Source organism: Myotis daubentonii, chromosome 15 (assembly GCF_963259705.1).
Source record: "Myotis daubentonii chromosome 15, mMyoDau2.1, whole genome shotgun sequence".
Classification (NCBI taxonomy): domain Eukaryota; kingdom Metazoa; phylum Chordata; class Mammalia; order Chiroptera; family Vespertilionidae; genus Myotis; species Myotis daubentonii.
The window spans coordinates 38,411,391-38,429,780 of NC_081854.1; the positions used below are offsets into that span (position 1 = coordinate 38,411,391).

Consider the following 18,390-nt stretch of genomic DNA (forward strand, 5'->3'; position numbering starts at 1 on the left):
TGATATTTTCTTTCCTGGCCGCTTTAGGGCTTTTCCAGCTCTCACAAGGAGATTTATGTTAGACAATTTCTTTCTGATTAAAACAAATCATAGCTCAACAATTCTAATTTCCTCCTTTCTGAGCAAGAAATGATCAGAGAATGCTGAAAACAGTGATCAAACCCATGGTGCAGAGGCCGGCACAATAAAGCTCCATAAAAACATTCCTGAAAAAAGTCTCTCTCTCTCTCTCTCTCTCTCTCTCTCTCTCTCTCTCTCTCTCTCTCTCTCTCTCTCTCTCCCCCTCCCATCCTCCCACCCCCACTCCAGTATCTCTCCCTCTCTGTCTGTTTCTTTGTGCCTTGATCTCTCTCCCTCCTCTGGGTCTCCATCTCTCATTGAGTGCATGAGCCTCTCTCTCTCTCTCTCTCTCTCTCTCTCTCTCTCTCTCTCTCTCTCTCTCTCTCTCTCATATATTTCCCTTTCTGTACATATTTCCCTTAATAACCTTCAGGACAATTACTTATTAACCAAAAGGGAAGAGGAACCTTAGAAGCAAAGCCAACCCAAGCTGGTTTCTACCCTAAGTAATGGGAATTAAAAGGTTTCTACATTTACCGCCAAAAGCTTAGCCATCATCTCAGACCTTTTAATTTTTAAAGCAGTTACTGATTTATGATCACCTTATCTCTCTTGATCACACACTGGCAGGTTAGATCAGCAGTCTCCTGGGTCCATCCATTGGCCCTTGCACGGATCTCCTCTGCGCTTGGGTTCTGCCTTTTCAACTGATCTTTCTACAAAAATTATCCATTTACTGTCCTTCAAAATCGAGTTGATTTATGAGTCCACACTCCCCACTTCCCCAGAATGGCCAGGGAAGCTGGTTAACTGAGATAACCCAAATCGGGATTATAATGTTTTTATGGATTTGAGAGAGAGAGGAAGGGAAAGGGATAGAGAGATCAAATCATGGATGAGAGAGAAACATCATCAGTTGGCCGCCTCCTGCACGCCCCCTACTGGGGGATTGAGCCCACAACCTAGGCATGTGCCCTAACAGGAAATCGAACCAGTGACCTCTTGGTTCATGAGACAACATTCAACCACCCAGCCACACCAGCTGGGCAAGGATTAGTAATTGTTAAAGAAGAGAATGCAATTTGCTTGACACAATGTATACCACAAAATAGCAACTCCTTCTTTAACAAGCTAGAAGGTAGTTAAAGAATTTAAGGCACTTTAGGCAACATGAAAATCAACTTACATAGTTCAGTACTTTAGAAAATAATCTGGTTATTTGTCCCGTATGCTGGTATGGTTTCCAAAAACAAACAAACCATACTGCCCCTTCCCACAGTGACGGGATACTGCTGCCCGGGTTATAATCCCCAAAGCTCAACTGTCAACCTCACTGTATCCTCAGTCATTATTTACTAAATTCCTCCTATTGACCAGGAACTATGCTACACACTGGGGAAATTCCAAGAGGAATACAACAGGCCCGGCTTCTGTCCTCCTACCGCACTTAATCTCGGCTGCTTATATGCTGTGTGAGCTTGGACAAGATCCTAAACTTCTCTGTGCCGAATATCATCATCTAAAAATAAGATTCATAATTTTAGCTACCTAGTAAGGTTGTCATAGAGATTAATGGAATTATAGCAAGGAATCATACCATTTAAAGTGTTTTTGCACAATGACTGGCACACATTATAATCATTGTTACTATCATAAAAATAAGAGAATTAAACAATTATCCATCCCTGTCTTATAGGCAATTCTGTTCTTTTAAAAAATACACACTTTTTTTTTCACAGTAAGCAAGAGCAGCATGATAATTTGTCTCAAAATAAGGCATAAATATCTAAGTAACATTTGATAGGTCAGTTACCCTCTCTGAGCCTCAGTTTTCCTATCTGTCAAATGGGGGAGTGAAACTAGATAATCTCAAAAAGTCCTTCCCAATCCTAAAATTCTACCGTTTCTTAAGCACAGTATACCTGAATGTAATCTGTTAATTCATAATTTTCCCCACAAAGACAAACGACCTCACCAATTAATATCTAAACTTATCATTATATTATTCTTGCATAAATTGGCTCACATCTTTACTGTAGCCCCTAAAAGTAATGGCTAAAAGAGTTCTGCAAAGCCTCATAGGTCATATATGACTGAAAAGAACTTTATTTTCAACATATACTTTAAAGTGGTGTAGAATTACATCTGCTTTTCTTTGAGGCCTCCCAAAGCCATCTGTGCTAGTAGGTCTGCAAGGACGCCGTCAGCAGTGGCTCAAGCCTGCAATCTGACTGCAACCACTAACATCACTGCCAGGCTCCCCAGAATTTCCACTGAAAATGCAAGGTTACCCAGAGCTGAAAGTAAGCACTGAACCAGCTCCGTTATCCACATTTACACATCAGACAAGCCGTGAACGGTCCCAAACAGAAGGCAATTCTGAAACAACCCCTATGTACTAGTACTTGTTTCTAAACAGCATTCTGGGGAGCTCCCCATTGTGAAAGGGTCTGGCTAGGTCTAACACTGATGTGGGTTCCTATTCCACAAGTCCCCATCATCACGAAGGGGGGTCCAGAAGGTTCCAGATGGTGGGTAAATGATATGAAAGGAAGGGCCTGGTTGGCCACAAAGATCTGGAGTCACAGTTATACGTTGTAATGAGAAATAGAGACAGTCTTGGGCTGGAGGCTGGCAGCACTCCCATGGAATGAAAACGGCAGCCTCTGAAAAGGAAAAGTGCTAACAGCAGGCACCCCAGAACTGAAGGGACCAAGGCCAGCCTGAGGCTCCAATCTGCCCCCTCAGGAGCCAGGCCTGATCCCTTCTGGACAGAGTCTAGCAAGGCCACCCGTCAGGTGTAGCTTCACTAGATTACTAGGATAGCTGCTCCTATGTATCTTGCTCAGACTTCCTATTCTTCCTCCTCCTCCTCATTCCTGACATAGAGATCAATCGATGGGACACTACTGAGACCATTACTAGATGGGTCCTATCTTTCCCTGCCTTAAAAATAGCACCCTCCCTGCCCCCCTTTTCATTTTTACCTTCATATTGCTTACAATTTGGTGTAGATCTTAAGCATCCTGTAATTCATCAACTAATTCTCTCCTGGCTACACATTCCAAGTAATTAAAGTTCAGTAATAACTTATTCTTTCTGCTCCAGCACCTGCATTTCATTTGTTTATTTTCCCAGAGTCGTAAATCTGAAGGGCTGTCAAAGTGCCATAATATTAGTGCAATAATCAAAGTTAATTAGTCCCTCTCAATAAACAACAACAAAGCCATTACAAAGATGCACTGAAGTCTCTCCCAGCTACCCCGCGTACAGATTGCACTGTAGTTGGAACAATTAGAATCTGAGAATGACTGGGTAAATGAAGGCACGTTCTTCAGCCGTTTAAAAGGAGGCTGTGCTCCTCATTCGCACTGACTCATTGCCTCTGGGGAAGGCAAGGCGGATCTGGGCTCTGACTCCGCGGCCTGGGAAGGACACCAAAGCAGGTGGAGTCCTCCCCACTGCCACGCTTACCATACACACCCCAGCTCCAGTGTCAAAGGGGGACAGAGGGTGCAGAGAAATGAGGGGGCCGGCCTCACTGCCACCTTTTAGTAGCCTGATGTCTTCAACAATGTTGGAGTCATCACTTAGGGCCTTTGAGAGATGTGAGTGTTAGTCGGGTTCTGATGAGAAGGTGTCCCAGTGGAACGTGGAGGGCAGAACCGGGCAGGAGGGGATAAGATGCTCGGAGGAAGACTCTGCCTTCACTGGAAACCAGATGATCTCTGTCCAGGGATGCTGTATAAGAGGTCAGACAAGGGGACCCAGATGGCTGATGCAACCCTGTGACCTTAAGATGCCTTGCATTTAGAGGTGATCATTAGATGAGTCCGTGTGTCTTGTCCTTTTCACTCACTGTCCAGTTTCTCTGAGACCCTTCTCCCCTTGAGGCCATGACCCATGGCTACATAACTAAGTTCCCCAAAGTGTACTGGCTTCAACAGTAAGCATTTCAGATCTCATCAAGTTCCTATGTGCTGGGGTCCAGCCCCAGCGGGTCCAGGGGTCCCCAAAGGTGTGGATGGAGTCGGCGAAGAGGGAATGACATGGAGACAGCGTTCAGTTGATCAGCAGCCTTGCCAGGATCTCTAGCCACAATCTCCAGCCAAGTTCTGTGTCCATGTTCTCTTGCTAGGTTCTCCAGCCAGGTTCTCCAGGTTCTCCAGCCAGGTTCTGTAGCCATGTTCCCTCGCTAGGTTCTCCAGCCAGGTTCTGTCTGAGATCTCCAGCCAGGTTCGGTCACCAGGTTCTAGTCAGGTTCTCTTGCCATATTTCTGTAGTCAGGTTCAGTCCAGGATCTTTTGCCATGTTCTCTCCAGCGAAGTTCTTCTGTCTGTAGGTTCTGTGTAGGTTCTGTCTTCTGAGTTCTGACTTGTAAGTTCTGTCTCTTGCTGTCTTGTTACATCTGTATTTATACCAGTTGATTCAATCCTATCAATCTCTATTACAAAGGTTAGGGCGTTTCTTATCTCCATTCCAGGGAGTAAAGATTATGTAGCTTAAGCATGATTGTTCATAGTTAAAGTGATTAATTACCCACCTGGCACTTAGTTGAGGGGTTTTATCCCCTCCCTAACTTCAGGGGAAAATCCCTACCTGGGGATTCAACCTTTCTCGGAGAGGTGACCTTGGTTAAAACACAGTGCCAAGAAGGTGAGCAAACATATTAAGAACCGTATGCCATATATGCCAGGTCCCTTGAAACAGCAAGGATGGACCAGCTCCCGGCACCTATGGGTGAGGAATTCTCAGTGTTTCTGACTTGAGGTGTCTCATGAGGTTGCCGTCAAGCTGTCAGCAGCAGTCACATGCAGGCTTGACTCGGCTGGAGGGCTCCAGGAGGGCTCACGCACCAGGCTTCTGGATGGAGGCCTCAGTCCCTGGTCACGTGGGCCTCTCCATGTGAGAGATGCTTGAGCATCTGCACAACATGGCAGCTGGTTTCTGTTAAGTGAGTGATCCAAGAGAGCGAGAAAGGAGGAAAAGGCGTGCCTATTATGACCGTTCCTGTTATAACCATCTCTGCCACATTCTACGCATTGAGAGTGTCCTTAAGACCAACCCACATTCAAGGCGGAAGAAGATCCAGCTCCATGTCTTAAATGGAGGGTACCAAAGAACCTACGGACAGATTTTAAACCATAGTCACTTCTAAGGCTTCCTTTTCTCATTGTCTTCAAAACCTAGCCACAACCGCATCCCCCAGTTGGCTAGGAGGCAGGGACTCGTGCCAGGTGAGTCCCCTGGGGACACAGAGCTGGTTCTGCCAGTTGCACATCTCTCTGCACTAACCCCAGCCTCAGCAGCAGACCAGCCATCTCCACATCAGGGCACGGGCACAGGAGAGGCAGACAGTCATCTCTGCCCCATGGCAATGGGAGGAGCCCCCTGCTCCTGACCTCAGCTCATCTCAGTATTAACTGACACACTGATGGGAAGATGAAAAGCGGCTTGTCTACTTCCAAGTACTCTGATCATTTAGAGGAAGAGGAGGAGGAGGAGACAAGGAGAAGGAGAGGAAGAGAAAGAGGAGGAGGAAGAAGGTGAGGGGAGGGCGGAAAAGGAAGAGCAGGAGGAAACACTTCCCAGGAAAACTTCTGAGTCCACCTTGGGGATCTGTGCTGAACAACTCGGCCACTCCATGAGCTGCCGTCCTCAGAGCCTCGCTATGTGCCAGCATAGTACCTAGTGCAGAGAAAATATGGCTGCACAAGAGCGCATGTGTGTTTTTCACTTCATCCTTTTGATGACCCTGAGAGCTGCTATTAGCACCGTTCTGCAGATAAATAAATAAAGGTTCAAAGCAATGACCGAATTTGCCCAGGGAAATGCAGGGACACATATGGAAACTAGGATTCAATCCCACTTCTGTTTGACTCCAAAGCTTCCGCTACCTCGACTCCACTCGGCTGCCTCCCTATAAGTGAAAAAGTTGTCCAGTTTAGACATTTGCTTAAAATAAACCTTAACCAATTGCAGTATGTGCTGCCCTGTTCTGAGACTGGCCACCTCGTCTACAGCTGCATCTCTATTTGTCCTTATGTACGAGGTTTTATTGGCACAAGGAGTGTTTCTCCTCTCTGTTAATCTAACACCTGCTACGTGTGAGATTCTCTGTAAATGCCCCATAATAAATATGAAAAACAGTCTCTAGCACATTTTTCCCTCTTAAATAACAGAGCCTAAATGCCTAGTGGCCAGAAGCAGGTCTTTCAGCATTGGCTGAACACCATCTGAAGATGAAATCCGTCTCTTCAAACTATGTTAAAATTGCTTAATAAGAACTCGGGGGACCACCTAGCAATGAAAGGATGCGTCTGCTTTGGGTTTCACATGATTGGGAGTGATGGTTTGGAGCCGGCCACCTAGGCATGACTTTCACTCTCAGCTCTGCGGTTAATCACAACCCTCGTTATACAAAGGTTCCAGTGAATATAAAGTTTGAAAGATACCGTTCAAGACTGAGAACGGTGGCCTCAGAAAAAAAAAAATGAACACACAGAGACAGTGATCAAAGAACAATGAATAACACTCAAGATTAGGTCAAGGCAGATTTTTCACAATGAGAAATAAAATGGAAATCTTAGAGGGTAAGTACTAAGCACAAGTTTTAGGCATTCTGGAGACAGAGAAAACTCAGAATATTTTAGCAACCAATTATGTCTACGAGGGGGATGAATAATTTATCTGATAAAGAATCTTTCCTGGGCCTGTGACAAGAAAGGTCAATAGCCAACTTAAGTAGAACAGTACATACGCTCCACGCCACTTGAAGTGGAAGTCTGGCGGGGAAGGAGCTCCCTTTGGTGAGTTCCATCAACTCCATCAGGTTACAAAGAGCCACCCAGGAAGCTCTCTTTCCTAGGGAACCACAGGTCGCCTCCGATCACAAACAGAGAAATAGTCATACATAAACATGCAAATCTCTCTGAATATAATCCTGGGCTAAAGCCTTGAAAAGGAGGGGCCGGTCTTCTGACACAACACACATGATTGAGTAACAAGACAGCTTTGGGGCTGAGAAAATATGACTTCCAATCCTGGACCTGCCGCGTAGCTCCCAGCTGTGTGAGGTCAGGCGAGCCTTTTCCCGTCTTCTAGCCTCCAGTGTTTTATCTGCAAAATGGGTCTAACACATAACATAAATATTTCATTGGGAAATGCTCAGCACAGTACCTAGTACAGAGACATCTATCAATACCTAACCCCACCACAGATGACCATAATAATAGGACATTTTTGTGAACGAAAATGTCCCACGGGAGAAGTCTAGAGGTTTATCTTTACCTTTGTCTGCATGTGTATGCGCTTATTGATTGAAGCAAGTGGTTAACATAGTTCTTGCTGGTTCACAGACTTGTTGATATCACACTTTATTTATTGAAAATCCAATACTATACATAAAAACAATTTTTAAAGCAAAGAAATGAGGAACAAATCTAATGGTGGATTTAGGATGAACTTTTCCCAATAATCTATAACTATTAATAATATTAATAGTTTTTATATTTTTGTTTAGCTAAAGATCATTCAAAACAGTGTGGATGAGCCCTATAACTTGTGATGTGTTGAATAGTGATCATCTTTTCCAAGACAAGTCACCAGCTTAGACAGGCATAAGGCTTATAAATTACCCACAATACGTGCTGCCCATCTCCCCCCAACACACGCATCACATAAAAGAAGGCATCACCCTTAGGGTCTTCAATCTGTAATGGCAAATTATGGGATTCTAGCTCTTATTATCAAAGGAGATTGGGGGAAATTCCTGCCAACATCAAAGCTATCCCAGATCACAAAGTCACTGAAGGGATTTGAGGGAGCCTAAAATTAGCTGTGTTTCTCCATTTGTTCTTAAAAGCGCAAGTAATTTATTACTCAACATCCTACCCCATCACTGCTTAAGATCATGTCATGAAAATGCAGGGTGTTCATATCTATTGAAAGCACAGCACAGTGTCTCAGCCACATGCCTAACACACCGGCTGGTATCTACTAGTAGAATTCCATAGCTGAAAATAATACTAAAATCATTATTCTCCATGTTAATCAACGAAACTGCAATATGACATAATACTGTCAGCTTTCCACATGCCTTCACTCCAACTGGATAAATAAACCTGCTATCAACTGTATTGACAACGAGAAGAATTACAGCACTTCAGTCTCTCCAGCATCCAACGATGTGGCCACAATCAACAGAGCATGTGGTCTCTCTAACGCATGGATATTCCATTATCTCTGACTAATAAATCTTTTCTTTTTACCCCTCATCTCCTTGCTTTCTCAATAGCCATTTTGATATAAACCGTTGCTTGCTGTTCCTGATGACTGATCCCTTAATCATCTTTCTTAAATATATGCAAAGTGTATTTCTTTGTAAATACAAAAGAAAAAGCAATCACATAAATAATTAAGATGGCTTTTCAAATGACAGTTGAGTGCTAATATGAGCTCCACTGGAAAATACTAATCAACAAACTAAATACACATCTATTAAAATGTAGGAGTCCAGACAGATGAAGACAGAAAAGTAATTCACGGCAGCTCCACTGGCATCACGCTGATGATAAACATCCTCCCTACAGCTCCTCTTCAGCTACTTGGAGAGTTAAGAAAAGTAAGCATCACTCTGTACTCTCATGTATGAATAAGAAATTATTACTATTATTATTACTATTATTATTATTAACAGCAGCAGCTAACATTTAATTAAATGCTTAACCTATTCCCAGCAATGTGTTAAGCACACGTACAGTCAATGCATTCAATACATACAGTCAACTATATCTCCTGTATTTGTAATTTACAGATAAAGAAATAAGGTTTTAGAGACATTAAGAAACTTGCTCGAGCTCATAGGTTGTATCTGCTTCTAATATTTGCCATTTTAATGCAGCGCACGGTAGAGCGGTTGTTATCAACCGGAGAGGAATCGCCCACCACAAGCAGCATGTGCGCAGAGGCCTCTGGAAGCCCACCCAGCCTGCCCCCTGCACAGCCCCTGGATCTCTCAGTGAGACGCCCACGAGAAAACACAAGCAGCTGAGCTGAGTCTCCTCTGGGCTGCCCTGGCCGCAGGAATTTATCCTCACCAGTCTCTGGGATGACCTGAAGTCTAGGCCAAATAAAAGACAGGTCGGAAAAGACTGGGCTCCAGGTCTGTCTCGGGGACCAAACCACACCAAACTCAACACACTTGGGGCACGCCTCCCTTTTGACAGGGGGATGGGTGTAAGACGCATTCTGGGGAATTAGGAGTGGGTCTCCTAATAACTCCAAGGAAGGGCTACCAGCACCTCTTGCCATCAGCCCATTTCCACCAAGCCCATTGGTTACCTCAATCCCCAGTAGATGCTAGCTTCAGAACAGTCACTGGGCCCGCATTTCACAGGTGGGCAGCCACACAGGTGAGCTCTCTTCCACTTCCTGTTTGGCTCTTTACATGATAAGCAGATCTCATAAAGGCCTGGCAAAAGGGAGGCAGACTGGGAACCAAAAGTGATCCCTTCCCTTCATTTGATCCCCCCTCCACCCCAGTCTGTTCCGCCTGCATACAACTAGCAGTTGCATGGGATACCTCAGGCCTGTCTGCTCCTGCTCTATTCAACCTCATTCCTCCCCAGGACCGGAAGTTTTAGACCCCACGCCTTAGGAATCTAAAATTTAGAGACTGTAATAAGGTGAGAGGGAAGAGGAACTGGGAGCCCCACTGAGGCCTTTCAAGAGCCCTACACTGGGATGGGGGATCTTGCTGTGACTGTTAAAGTGCATTTCGATACAATTCCCTTAGAGATCCTCCGATCTCAGCATGGAGAGGGAGATGTGCCAGACATCCATTAAAAACAACAGCCAAACCCCACTCCGATAAATACTGAGTCAAGGACAGTAAAACCACACCTGTCAGTGTCCCAGACTTAGAGAAGGCACATGAAATCCCAACATTCAGACATGCTGCTATGTAAAAGAGAATCCACTCCATCCTGAAAATAGGAAGATAAACTACAAATTTCCTACGTGGCCAGCCTTACAGACTCCTTGGAATAATGAGAAAAATAGTAGGTGCTTGCCTTAGAGTCAGGGACACTCGCCTGCAACACACTTAGGGTGTGAATCAGGTAGGGCACACACCTAGGATGGTGGACTGCTTACATAGGCAGGAACGCCATTTCCAGAGACACTTCATTCAAATACGACTGGGGGCTGATAGATCCATCCTCCCTCCTTCTTTAATTATGCTAAAGGATTGGCCCTTTAGGAGGGTGGTTTACTTCTGCAGTGTCCATGTTATCCAATTTTAATTATTTTCAATTCTTCTCTTATTTCCATCTTTGGAGCATCCAAAACATCTCAGCAGGAGGGCCTTTTCCCATGAAATCATTATTAGTAGCAGTAATTATATCTCGGCTCTTAATATAATTCCATATGGAACGTGTTTCCATTTCAGTTACATTTTACTAAATAGCTGGATTGCCCCAAAAGTGGTTTGAGAACTCTATAAAGGACATTTTCAATGAAAATGTTTTGTCTGGGACAATAAGGTATGTCAGAGTAGCTTCATCTGAGGAATAAGATTAATCCTGAAATTAATCACTCAAATAGCACCTAGCAATTTTGAAAGCAATGCCTGAAAGGTAATAAACATGTATGATGCCGGATGTGGTAGAAAAGCCAGGCCGTGGGGTGGAGTAGATGGACTTTGGGTTTGGAGGACAGGTGGACGCACCAGGAGCTGTGTCCTCCAGCTGCGTGACTCTGGGCAGGTCTCCTCACCCTCCTGAGCCCCCCACTGGCTCCTCTGTAAAGTGGAGAAAACCAGAAATTTGCATACTCCTGAATAAGGATATGAAGTGTCTTGCACATGACAGAGACACAATAAGAGGTGGTTCTTGGGGGCCCCAAGGAGGCTGTGAGTAACATTTCCCCGGCACAGAGGGGATGGGAGCGCTCTGGAACAGAGCGATTCTGGGAATGGATAGTGAAGGCAGGCAGAGAAGGGCCAGGCACACAAGAACAAGCTGGGGAAGGAAGCACAAACTCCATCTCCTGAGCCAAGCTGATTGCCCGGGAGCCTCAGCACATACGAGCCAAGGCTGAGCCAAACGGCCTAAAGACTCCTGAGTGAGCTTTTGCTGCAACAAAAAACTTTGGATCATTCTGAGAACCTCCCGGGAGGTACCAATATGTTGCGGTGCCGTCCCAGCTCCGATACTGATAGGATTCATTCCAAATAAAGTGTGAACGAGCTTAAGCTGGCTAGCAGCTGGGAAAACCAGAGTAGATCAACTTGCCCTTGAGAAACACAAGAAGGTGGTATTTAATGATGTCACAGATAAAGTTCCTTGGCAGAAATGAGGTAAGGAAGGGCCTGAAGGCAACCGGACCAGCACATATCACGGGCGGGGAAGTGGGGTGAGGGCCTGAAACCCCAGCTCAACAGATTGCCGAGGGAGGTTCTCACACGCTCAGCGCTGTGTTCATAGTGCAATGATATGAACGGTCATGACAGCTTTCAGTGCCAAATTTGAGCTTCTATTCCACAAATCAGGGGGAATAGGGAACACGGTACAATGGGGTTCACAGAGAATACCCGAACAGATGAGAGAGATGGTAAAAGGGTTCAATTTCTTCAGTCTACAACCTATAAAATTTGATGGAAACATTTCTGCCATATGAGTATTAGTTTTGTTTTTGTTGCCATTTCCTTTTCTCACGTCCCTGGCAGTGAATATTTCGGGGTAATTCTCTCTCTGGGAGTACTATCTGCTGGTTGACCTCAAGTTACTATATGGTAGAATGAAACTATACAATGATAAAGTCTGTCCTCTCAAACTGATGCACAGGTACCCACCCAATTACGGCTTAAAAAAAAAAACTAACTAAATGGTGGGTCTTTGAGATCATCCCATTCAACCTTCCTCATTGGAGATGAGGAAACTGAGGCAGCAAATAGATTGAGAGATTTGCCAAAGACCCACAGTTGATTAGGGCAAATACAGGAATGTCTTCCTCTGAGCATCAAACAGTAGTTATAATGGGATTGATACAAATGACTGTGAAAAAGGAAGACAATGTTGAAAATGCATAAATAATTGTGTTTAGCATTATCTTCCGAGACTGGTTTCAATATTAACATTATTGTATAACATGGTTATTGCAGCATCACTAGGGCCACTGGACTTATTTCTCTAATTTAAATACAACATCAATGGGCAAAGTTTCACAAGTTGGACACTCTGTCGTGTGAGGTACTCTTCTAGAGTGACAGTGTGGATAGAAACCGGCACAACCACACTAGATGACGCACTGAGAAACAGCCCCCAACCTTTCAAAAACTTAATATGCCTCTGAATCAATGGGTCTGCCCTCTGACTGTACTCACAAAGTATGCATCAAGAATGCTCATTGCACCATAGGTGAGACCCAATTTTGAATGAAAATGCAAGAGAGACTGACCTTACAGACAGCATCACCTGGGACAGCAAAGCAAGGAAAACAACCCAAATATCCTTCAAAAAGGGAGACTGGTTAAATAAATCACAGCATAAGAAGATGATGGACTATTACATAGCAGTTAAATACAATGAGGTAGATAAGAAAATGAGGATAATAAGAAAAGATCTATAGTATTAAGTAAAACATAATCAAAGTATAGTGTGTGTGTGTGTGTGTGTGTGTGTGCAAGTACATACAACCTTTATCTGAAAGAATACACAAGAAATGGTTAATAATATTTACTTTCCAAGAGAAGGACTGGGAGGGGCTTTCACTTTTTACTTAATACCACCCCATCTTGTATGAAGATATAAACCACATGCATCTATTACCATTTATTCACTTTATACAATTCTACAAATTACAGGGCCCTGTTTTGTATATTTAATTTAATCCCAAATAATGAATCAGGTGAGATTAGGATAAGAGTTCATTTGAAATACACAGAATTTTTCAAGCAGAAACAAATCTTCCTTTTCTTGACTTTCATAAATTTTCAGTCCAGAACCTCAGACATTCTCTTAAACAAACCATGGTCTACTTCTTCAGATGGCAGGAAATCTTCCACAGTGTCCAGAAAATGAAAACAGTCTTGGCAAGGATGATCCAACCCCTTCACACTCTGCTCCCAGCTACATGACTGTCATCGCCTCCGCCACCTCCTCCTCCTATTCCCTCTGCCCAGTGTGACCTTTCTCCCACCTTTCTTTCTTTCTTTCTTTTTTGAAAGAAAAATTCTTTTTAAAAAATATCTTTTTATTGATTTCAGAGAGGAAGGGAGAGGGAGAGAGAGAGAAATAGGAACATCAGTGATAAGAGAGAATCATTGATCAGCTGCCTCCTGCACGCCTCCCACTGGGGATCGAGCCCGCAACCCGGGTATATGACCTTGACCGGAATCGAATCTGTGATCTTTCAGTCTGCAGGCCGACGCTCTATCCAACAAGCTAAACTGGCTAGGGACTCCCTAGTCGTTCTTGAGATCTCAGCTCAATTACTTCTTTCTCGGGGGCTCTGAATGCCCCCCCCCCCACCTCCCTGGCGCTATTTTCCATTTTGGAGTACCACATAATTCACAGTACCACTTGACATTATTTCAAGTTTACACTGAGGTTTATATTTCTCAAGTTAAATCTGTCTTTCACTGTGAGCTGAAAGTTCTACAAAGATAGTGGTAACATCTGTTTTTCCTTAACAGTAGGCCCCAGTACCTAAGACCATGGTGCACTTCATGAATCTATATATATAAAAGCCTAAGCAACCCTTACGACCAGACGGCCAGGTGACCAGCTGGTAGGTATGACGCACACTGGCCACCAGGGGGCAGACGCTCAACACAGGAGCTTCACCCTGGTGGTCAGTGCTCTCCACAGCCAACCTCCCACAACCGGCTAAGCTCCCGCAGTCCCTCCCCGCAACCCACTGGCCCCAATCGACCACAGTCAGGACTGGGCGAGACAGCACCAATCAGCCCTGATCGCTGGCCAAGCAGAGGGAACTCACCCGTGCATTAATTCATGCACTAGGTCTCTAGTCTATAATAATAAAAGCATAATATGCTAATTATACTGGACGTCCTTCTGAACGACCTTCCAGACAAAGCTGAGGCTGCGAGGGAAGCCCGGAGCCTGGGTGCCTGCCAGCGGCCGGAGGGAAGCCCAGGTCCCAGGTGCTGGAGGGAAGCCCGGGTCCCGGGTGCCAGAGGGAAGCCCGTGCCAGCAGCCCAGGGAAGGAAGGCCTACTCTTGCACAGATTTCGTGCATCGGAGCTCTAGTATGTAAATAAGTGATAATTGAATAAATGAACTGGGTCTATACTTCACACCAAAGCCCAGTTGCCGTTGCCAGAAGCTAATTCCAGCATGTCATAAATGCAAGAAGTTTCATCAAAAGGTTGATGGAACCTTGAGGATTGCCTGCTGGAAATGGCTAAGGTCATTTCCCCACACCTAAAGATTTGCATAGATGATTGCCTGCTGCCAGACAGCTGAGGGCATTTCAATCTACATGTTATTGCCTCCTACTGGCCAAACAGCTGAACAGCCGTAGGCAGTTCCCCCAATCTGACAATGGATTCTGTATACTAAACCTTGCCTTTGATATGTATATCTACCTTGCTTTAGGACAATTTGTGTTAATAAAAAGCAAGGGGTCCACAGAGGTGAGAGAACATGGTTCCTTTAGCTAAGTCTTCTCTGGCTCCCCAAAATGCCTTCCAAAATTATGTTTCGTCTCTAGACTCTTTAATAATTTACAGCAGCCCCTTCTCCAGATTCCTGAATCCTTCGAGACAAGACCCACGGCACCCAATGATCATGTTAAAAAAAAATGACTCAGACTGTGTCACTCTCGGCTCAAAGCCCCGAATATCTCCCTCACCATTGTCTCTGAGGCACTGTGTGAGGCCCTTGGAGCACCCCTGCAATCTCCCCGCTTCCCCTTGGCCCCAGCCATACAAGCCTCCCTGTGGACCCTTGAATCCTCCAGGCACATTCCTGCTTCTCTGTTTTTCCACATGCTGTTCCCATTGTTTAAAAAGCATTTCCCCTGCCCAGCTGGCATGGCTCACTGGTTGAGCATCAATCTATGAATGAGGAGGTCACAGTTGTATTCCTGGTCAGGGGCATATGCCTGGGCTGTGGGCTTGATCCCCGGTAGGGAGCATGCAGGAGGCAGATGATCAATGGATTTCTCTCATCATTGATGTCTCTCTCTCTCTCTCTCTCTCTCTCTCTCTCTCTCTCTCTCTCTCTCTGAAATCAATAAAAATATATTTTTTTAAAAAACAGTATTTCCCTGGCATTGGCAGAGCTTACTTCTTTACTATATTCAGGTCTCAGATCAAATGTCACACCTTTAGAGGGGTCTCTTATGACCACCCAAACTGAAAGAGTCCACGCTGCCCCTCCTTACCCCTCACGCCTCTTTATTATGTTTCACTGTATTAAAAACCACCTGACATCAGGGTCGGTTTCTCCTACCTAGAAGGTAAGCCCATGAGTGTAGGGATTTTGTTTTGTTTGAGACTATATCCTGAGCCCCAAGAGAACTGCAAGCCCTCAGTGACTATTTCCTCTTAGATGTATCAACACCAACATCTACACAAAGATAAAAAAGCAAAACCCAAAGACAGGGTTAAAGTCTGCTCCTTCTTCACCCTAAAATCCATAAGCATAACAAGCTCTTAGTTGTATTCAGGGGCATTAACCACACTTTATTTTTCTTAATACATGAGCTAAATGAGTAAACATTCGCCAACCTCTGACTATAGAGCAGATGACACTGACAATGAACTGTAAACAAGTGTGGATGATGGCGAGCCTGCCTGTCCTTTCCATTCATCAAGTAAACAAAGTGAACGTGGCCTTCCATCTAAAGAAAACATTATTCCAAGAGCAATAAACTTTACGCACTGTACTACAACCGCCATGTGTTCCTCCTGGCGTGTGTATTTGACAATGAAAAGACACAGTCAAGTGCTTGCTTACCCATTCTCCTAAAATGCGTGACACGGCTTCATTGGCTCTGCTCATATTCCTACAGGCCAGGATCACGTGAGCACCATGGAGGGCAAAAGACTTGGCGGTTTCAAACCCTATGGTTTAAAGGAAAGTCAACATTAGAAAACACTGAATGGCCTTTATTGAGCACCATACACATCACCCTATTGGTTTTCAACCAGGTTGTGTAGCACCACTGTTCCAAACTGGATGGGAGCGGGAATGAGAAAAAATCTTGCTGACTGGCGGGCTGCATCCATCAGGCTAATGAAACGCTGACAGCCAAATGGAGGTTACATGATGTGGCCAAAAACGAATTCACTTGCAATCCAGGACTTCATACACCCCGATCTTACTGAAAATGATGGATTCTGTGTCCCTATGAAATTTCCAGGTAAGAGCAATTATCAGAAATATTTCTCAGCACATTTTCATCAGACTATGTAAAAAAAGATGTAGGGGAGTAGGGGCACATGGTGGACACAATGCTTAGTCATTCGTTAGCACACATATTTCCAGTGGATTGAGAGATTATGGACACAATGCTGGGCCAGGCAGGGCTTTATTTACCTAATTTAGCAGGTTAATGGCAAATGCCTTACAATTTTTGCCTTTTTCATCTCTGTATCCCAAGGGAATGACACTCAGTAGGATTCAAAAAATGTCTGCCAAAGGAATGAATGGCTCTTACAGATTATTAATAAGCTACAATTCTGGACTACTATAAAACAATCCAAATTGTTTCAATAGTTCTGATGACCCTCTAACTTCCTTTCTAACGAATACATATTAAAATCCTGCAAAGATTCCACTGCAGATTTGAATGACACTACCTAGAAATCTGTCGGGGGGGATCATGCACTTTTCCTATCAAAATTTCTTTTCCTGCCCTGGACAGGTGGCTTGGCTGGTTGGAGTGTCATCTCGTATCCAAATGATTATGGGTTTGATTCCTGGTCAGGGCACATATGTAGGTTGTGGGTTTGATCCCCAGTGGGGACACATATGGGAGGCAACTGATCAATGTTTCTTTCTCACATCAATGTCTCTCTCTCTCTCTCTCTCTCTCTCTCTCTCTCAATCTCTCTCTACAACTCTAAAATCAATAAAAAAAAACATATCCTCAGGTGAGGATTAAAAATGTATATATGTTTTCCCAAACAAACCTGTCAAGTCATGCTACTTCACTTGACAAAATAACCCCCGGCAAAGGACTTTTTATTACCAGCAAGAACATGTCTGACATGACGGCAGCAATGGGCTGCTGGTGCAAGCTTGCACCTGCCGGGCTCCCTAGATAATTCTGACTGTGGCTATGGTGAAGCCATCTGTCCCTGTGTCATGGGAAATTGCACTGTGGGTCTTCCATCTTCCTTAAATGAGCAATGCCTCACACACCGCTAGTCTACTCTTAAAGCTTTGACAGGCAACTCCGTTTCCTGATGCTTTACAACTGCCTTTGGAGCAGAAACAAAGCATGGATATTTCAAAAGATGATGGCTTAACAGGAAGGACCATAACATTTTTATAGTAAACCGTATCTCTAGAGTGTGGAGTTAAAAAAAAAAAAAAAAAAAGTTGAATAATGCTACCTACTGCGAAAGTCCTGGAGAAGTCCAGGAGAACAGCATCCCCCACTCCCGTTTAATTAGCTAAATGTAGAAAGCTAAGCCAATTCTGCACGATGCCAAAGTTTGCACAAAATATTGAAGGCAGTGGTTTACTAAATTTAATAACCGGATTCGTCTTACAAAAAATTAACTTTATGACAATGCTTAGATTGAACCAGCTTAACTGCACAGAGGTGGCAAGAGTGCTTTCAGAAGAATATTTAAGTTAATAATATAAAGAAAATAAGAGAACACATTTTAAAACAACGCGCGGTGTCAGTTTTCCAGCACTTGTTCCAGCCAATCCAAGTGGGAAAATTCAGTGCCCGTGGAGGTTTGATATCTCCGTCTTGGGTTTTAAGCTTTGCCTACAGACATGAAAGTACCATAAGAGGTAAAACACACCAAAAATATTAAATACCTGCTTATCTTACACTAGTTTTCATTCTCTAGAATGGTAATCACAGGATAAACCAAGCCCACAGGCTGTTTTGTTTGGTCCACCCTTTGTTTCCTTTACTCCCTCCTTCCCTCCCTCCCTCCCTCCCTCCCTCCCTCCCTCCCTCCCTCCCTCCCTCCCTCCCTTCCTTCCTTCCTTCCTTCCTAATATGAATTAGTTACCAGCATTAAAAAAAATCAGGGAGATTCCATAACCAAAAGCAGATATCCAACTTCTCTGAAAAAGCTTGCCACACTGGGCCCCTAAACCCCCTTGCGTGGGGT

General features: G+C 44.3%; 1 protein-coding gene across 2 annotated transcripts in view; it reads right to left on the reverse strand.

Annotated features, from left to right (window-relative positions):
* WWOX (WW domain containing oxidoreductase) overlaps positions 1-18,390 on the reverse strand; it is a 930,802-nt gene that overhangs the window by 867,682 nt on the left and 44,730 nt on the right. For both annotated transcript variants that reach the window (XM_059667377.1, XM_059667378.1), the window contains exon 5: positions 16,046-16,152. In XM_059667377.1, the coding sequence (XP_059523360.1) occupies positions 16,046-16,152 (107 nt within the window). The remainder of the gene's footprint in view (positions 1-16,045; positions 16,153-18,390) is intronic.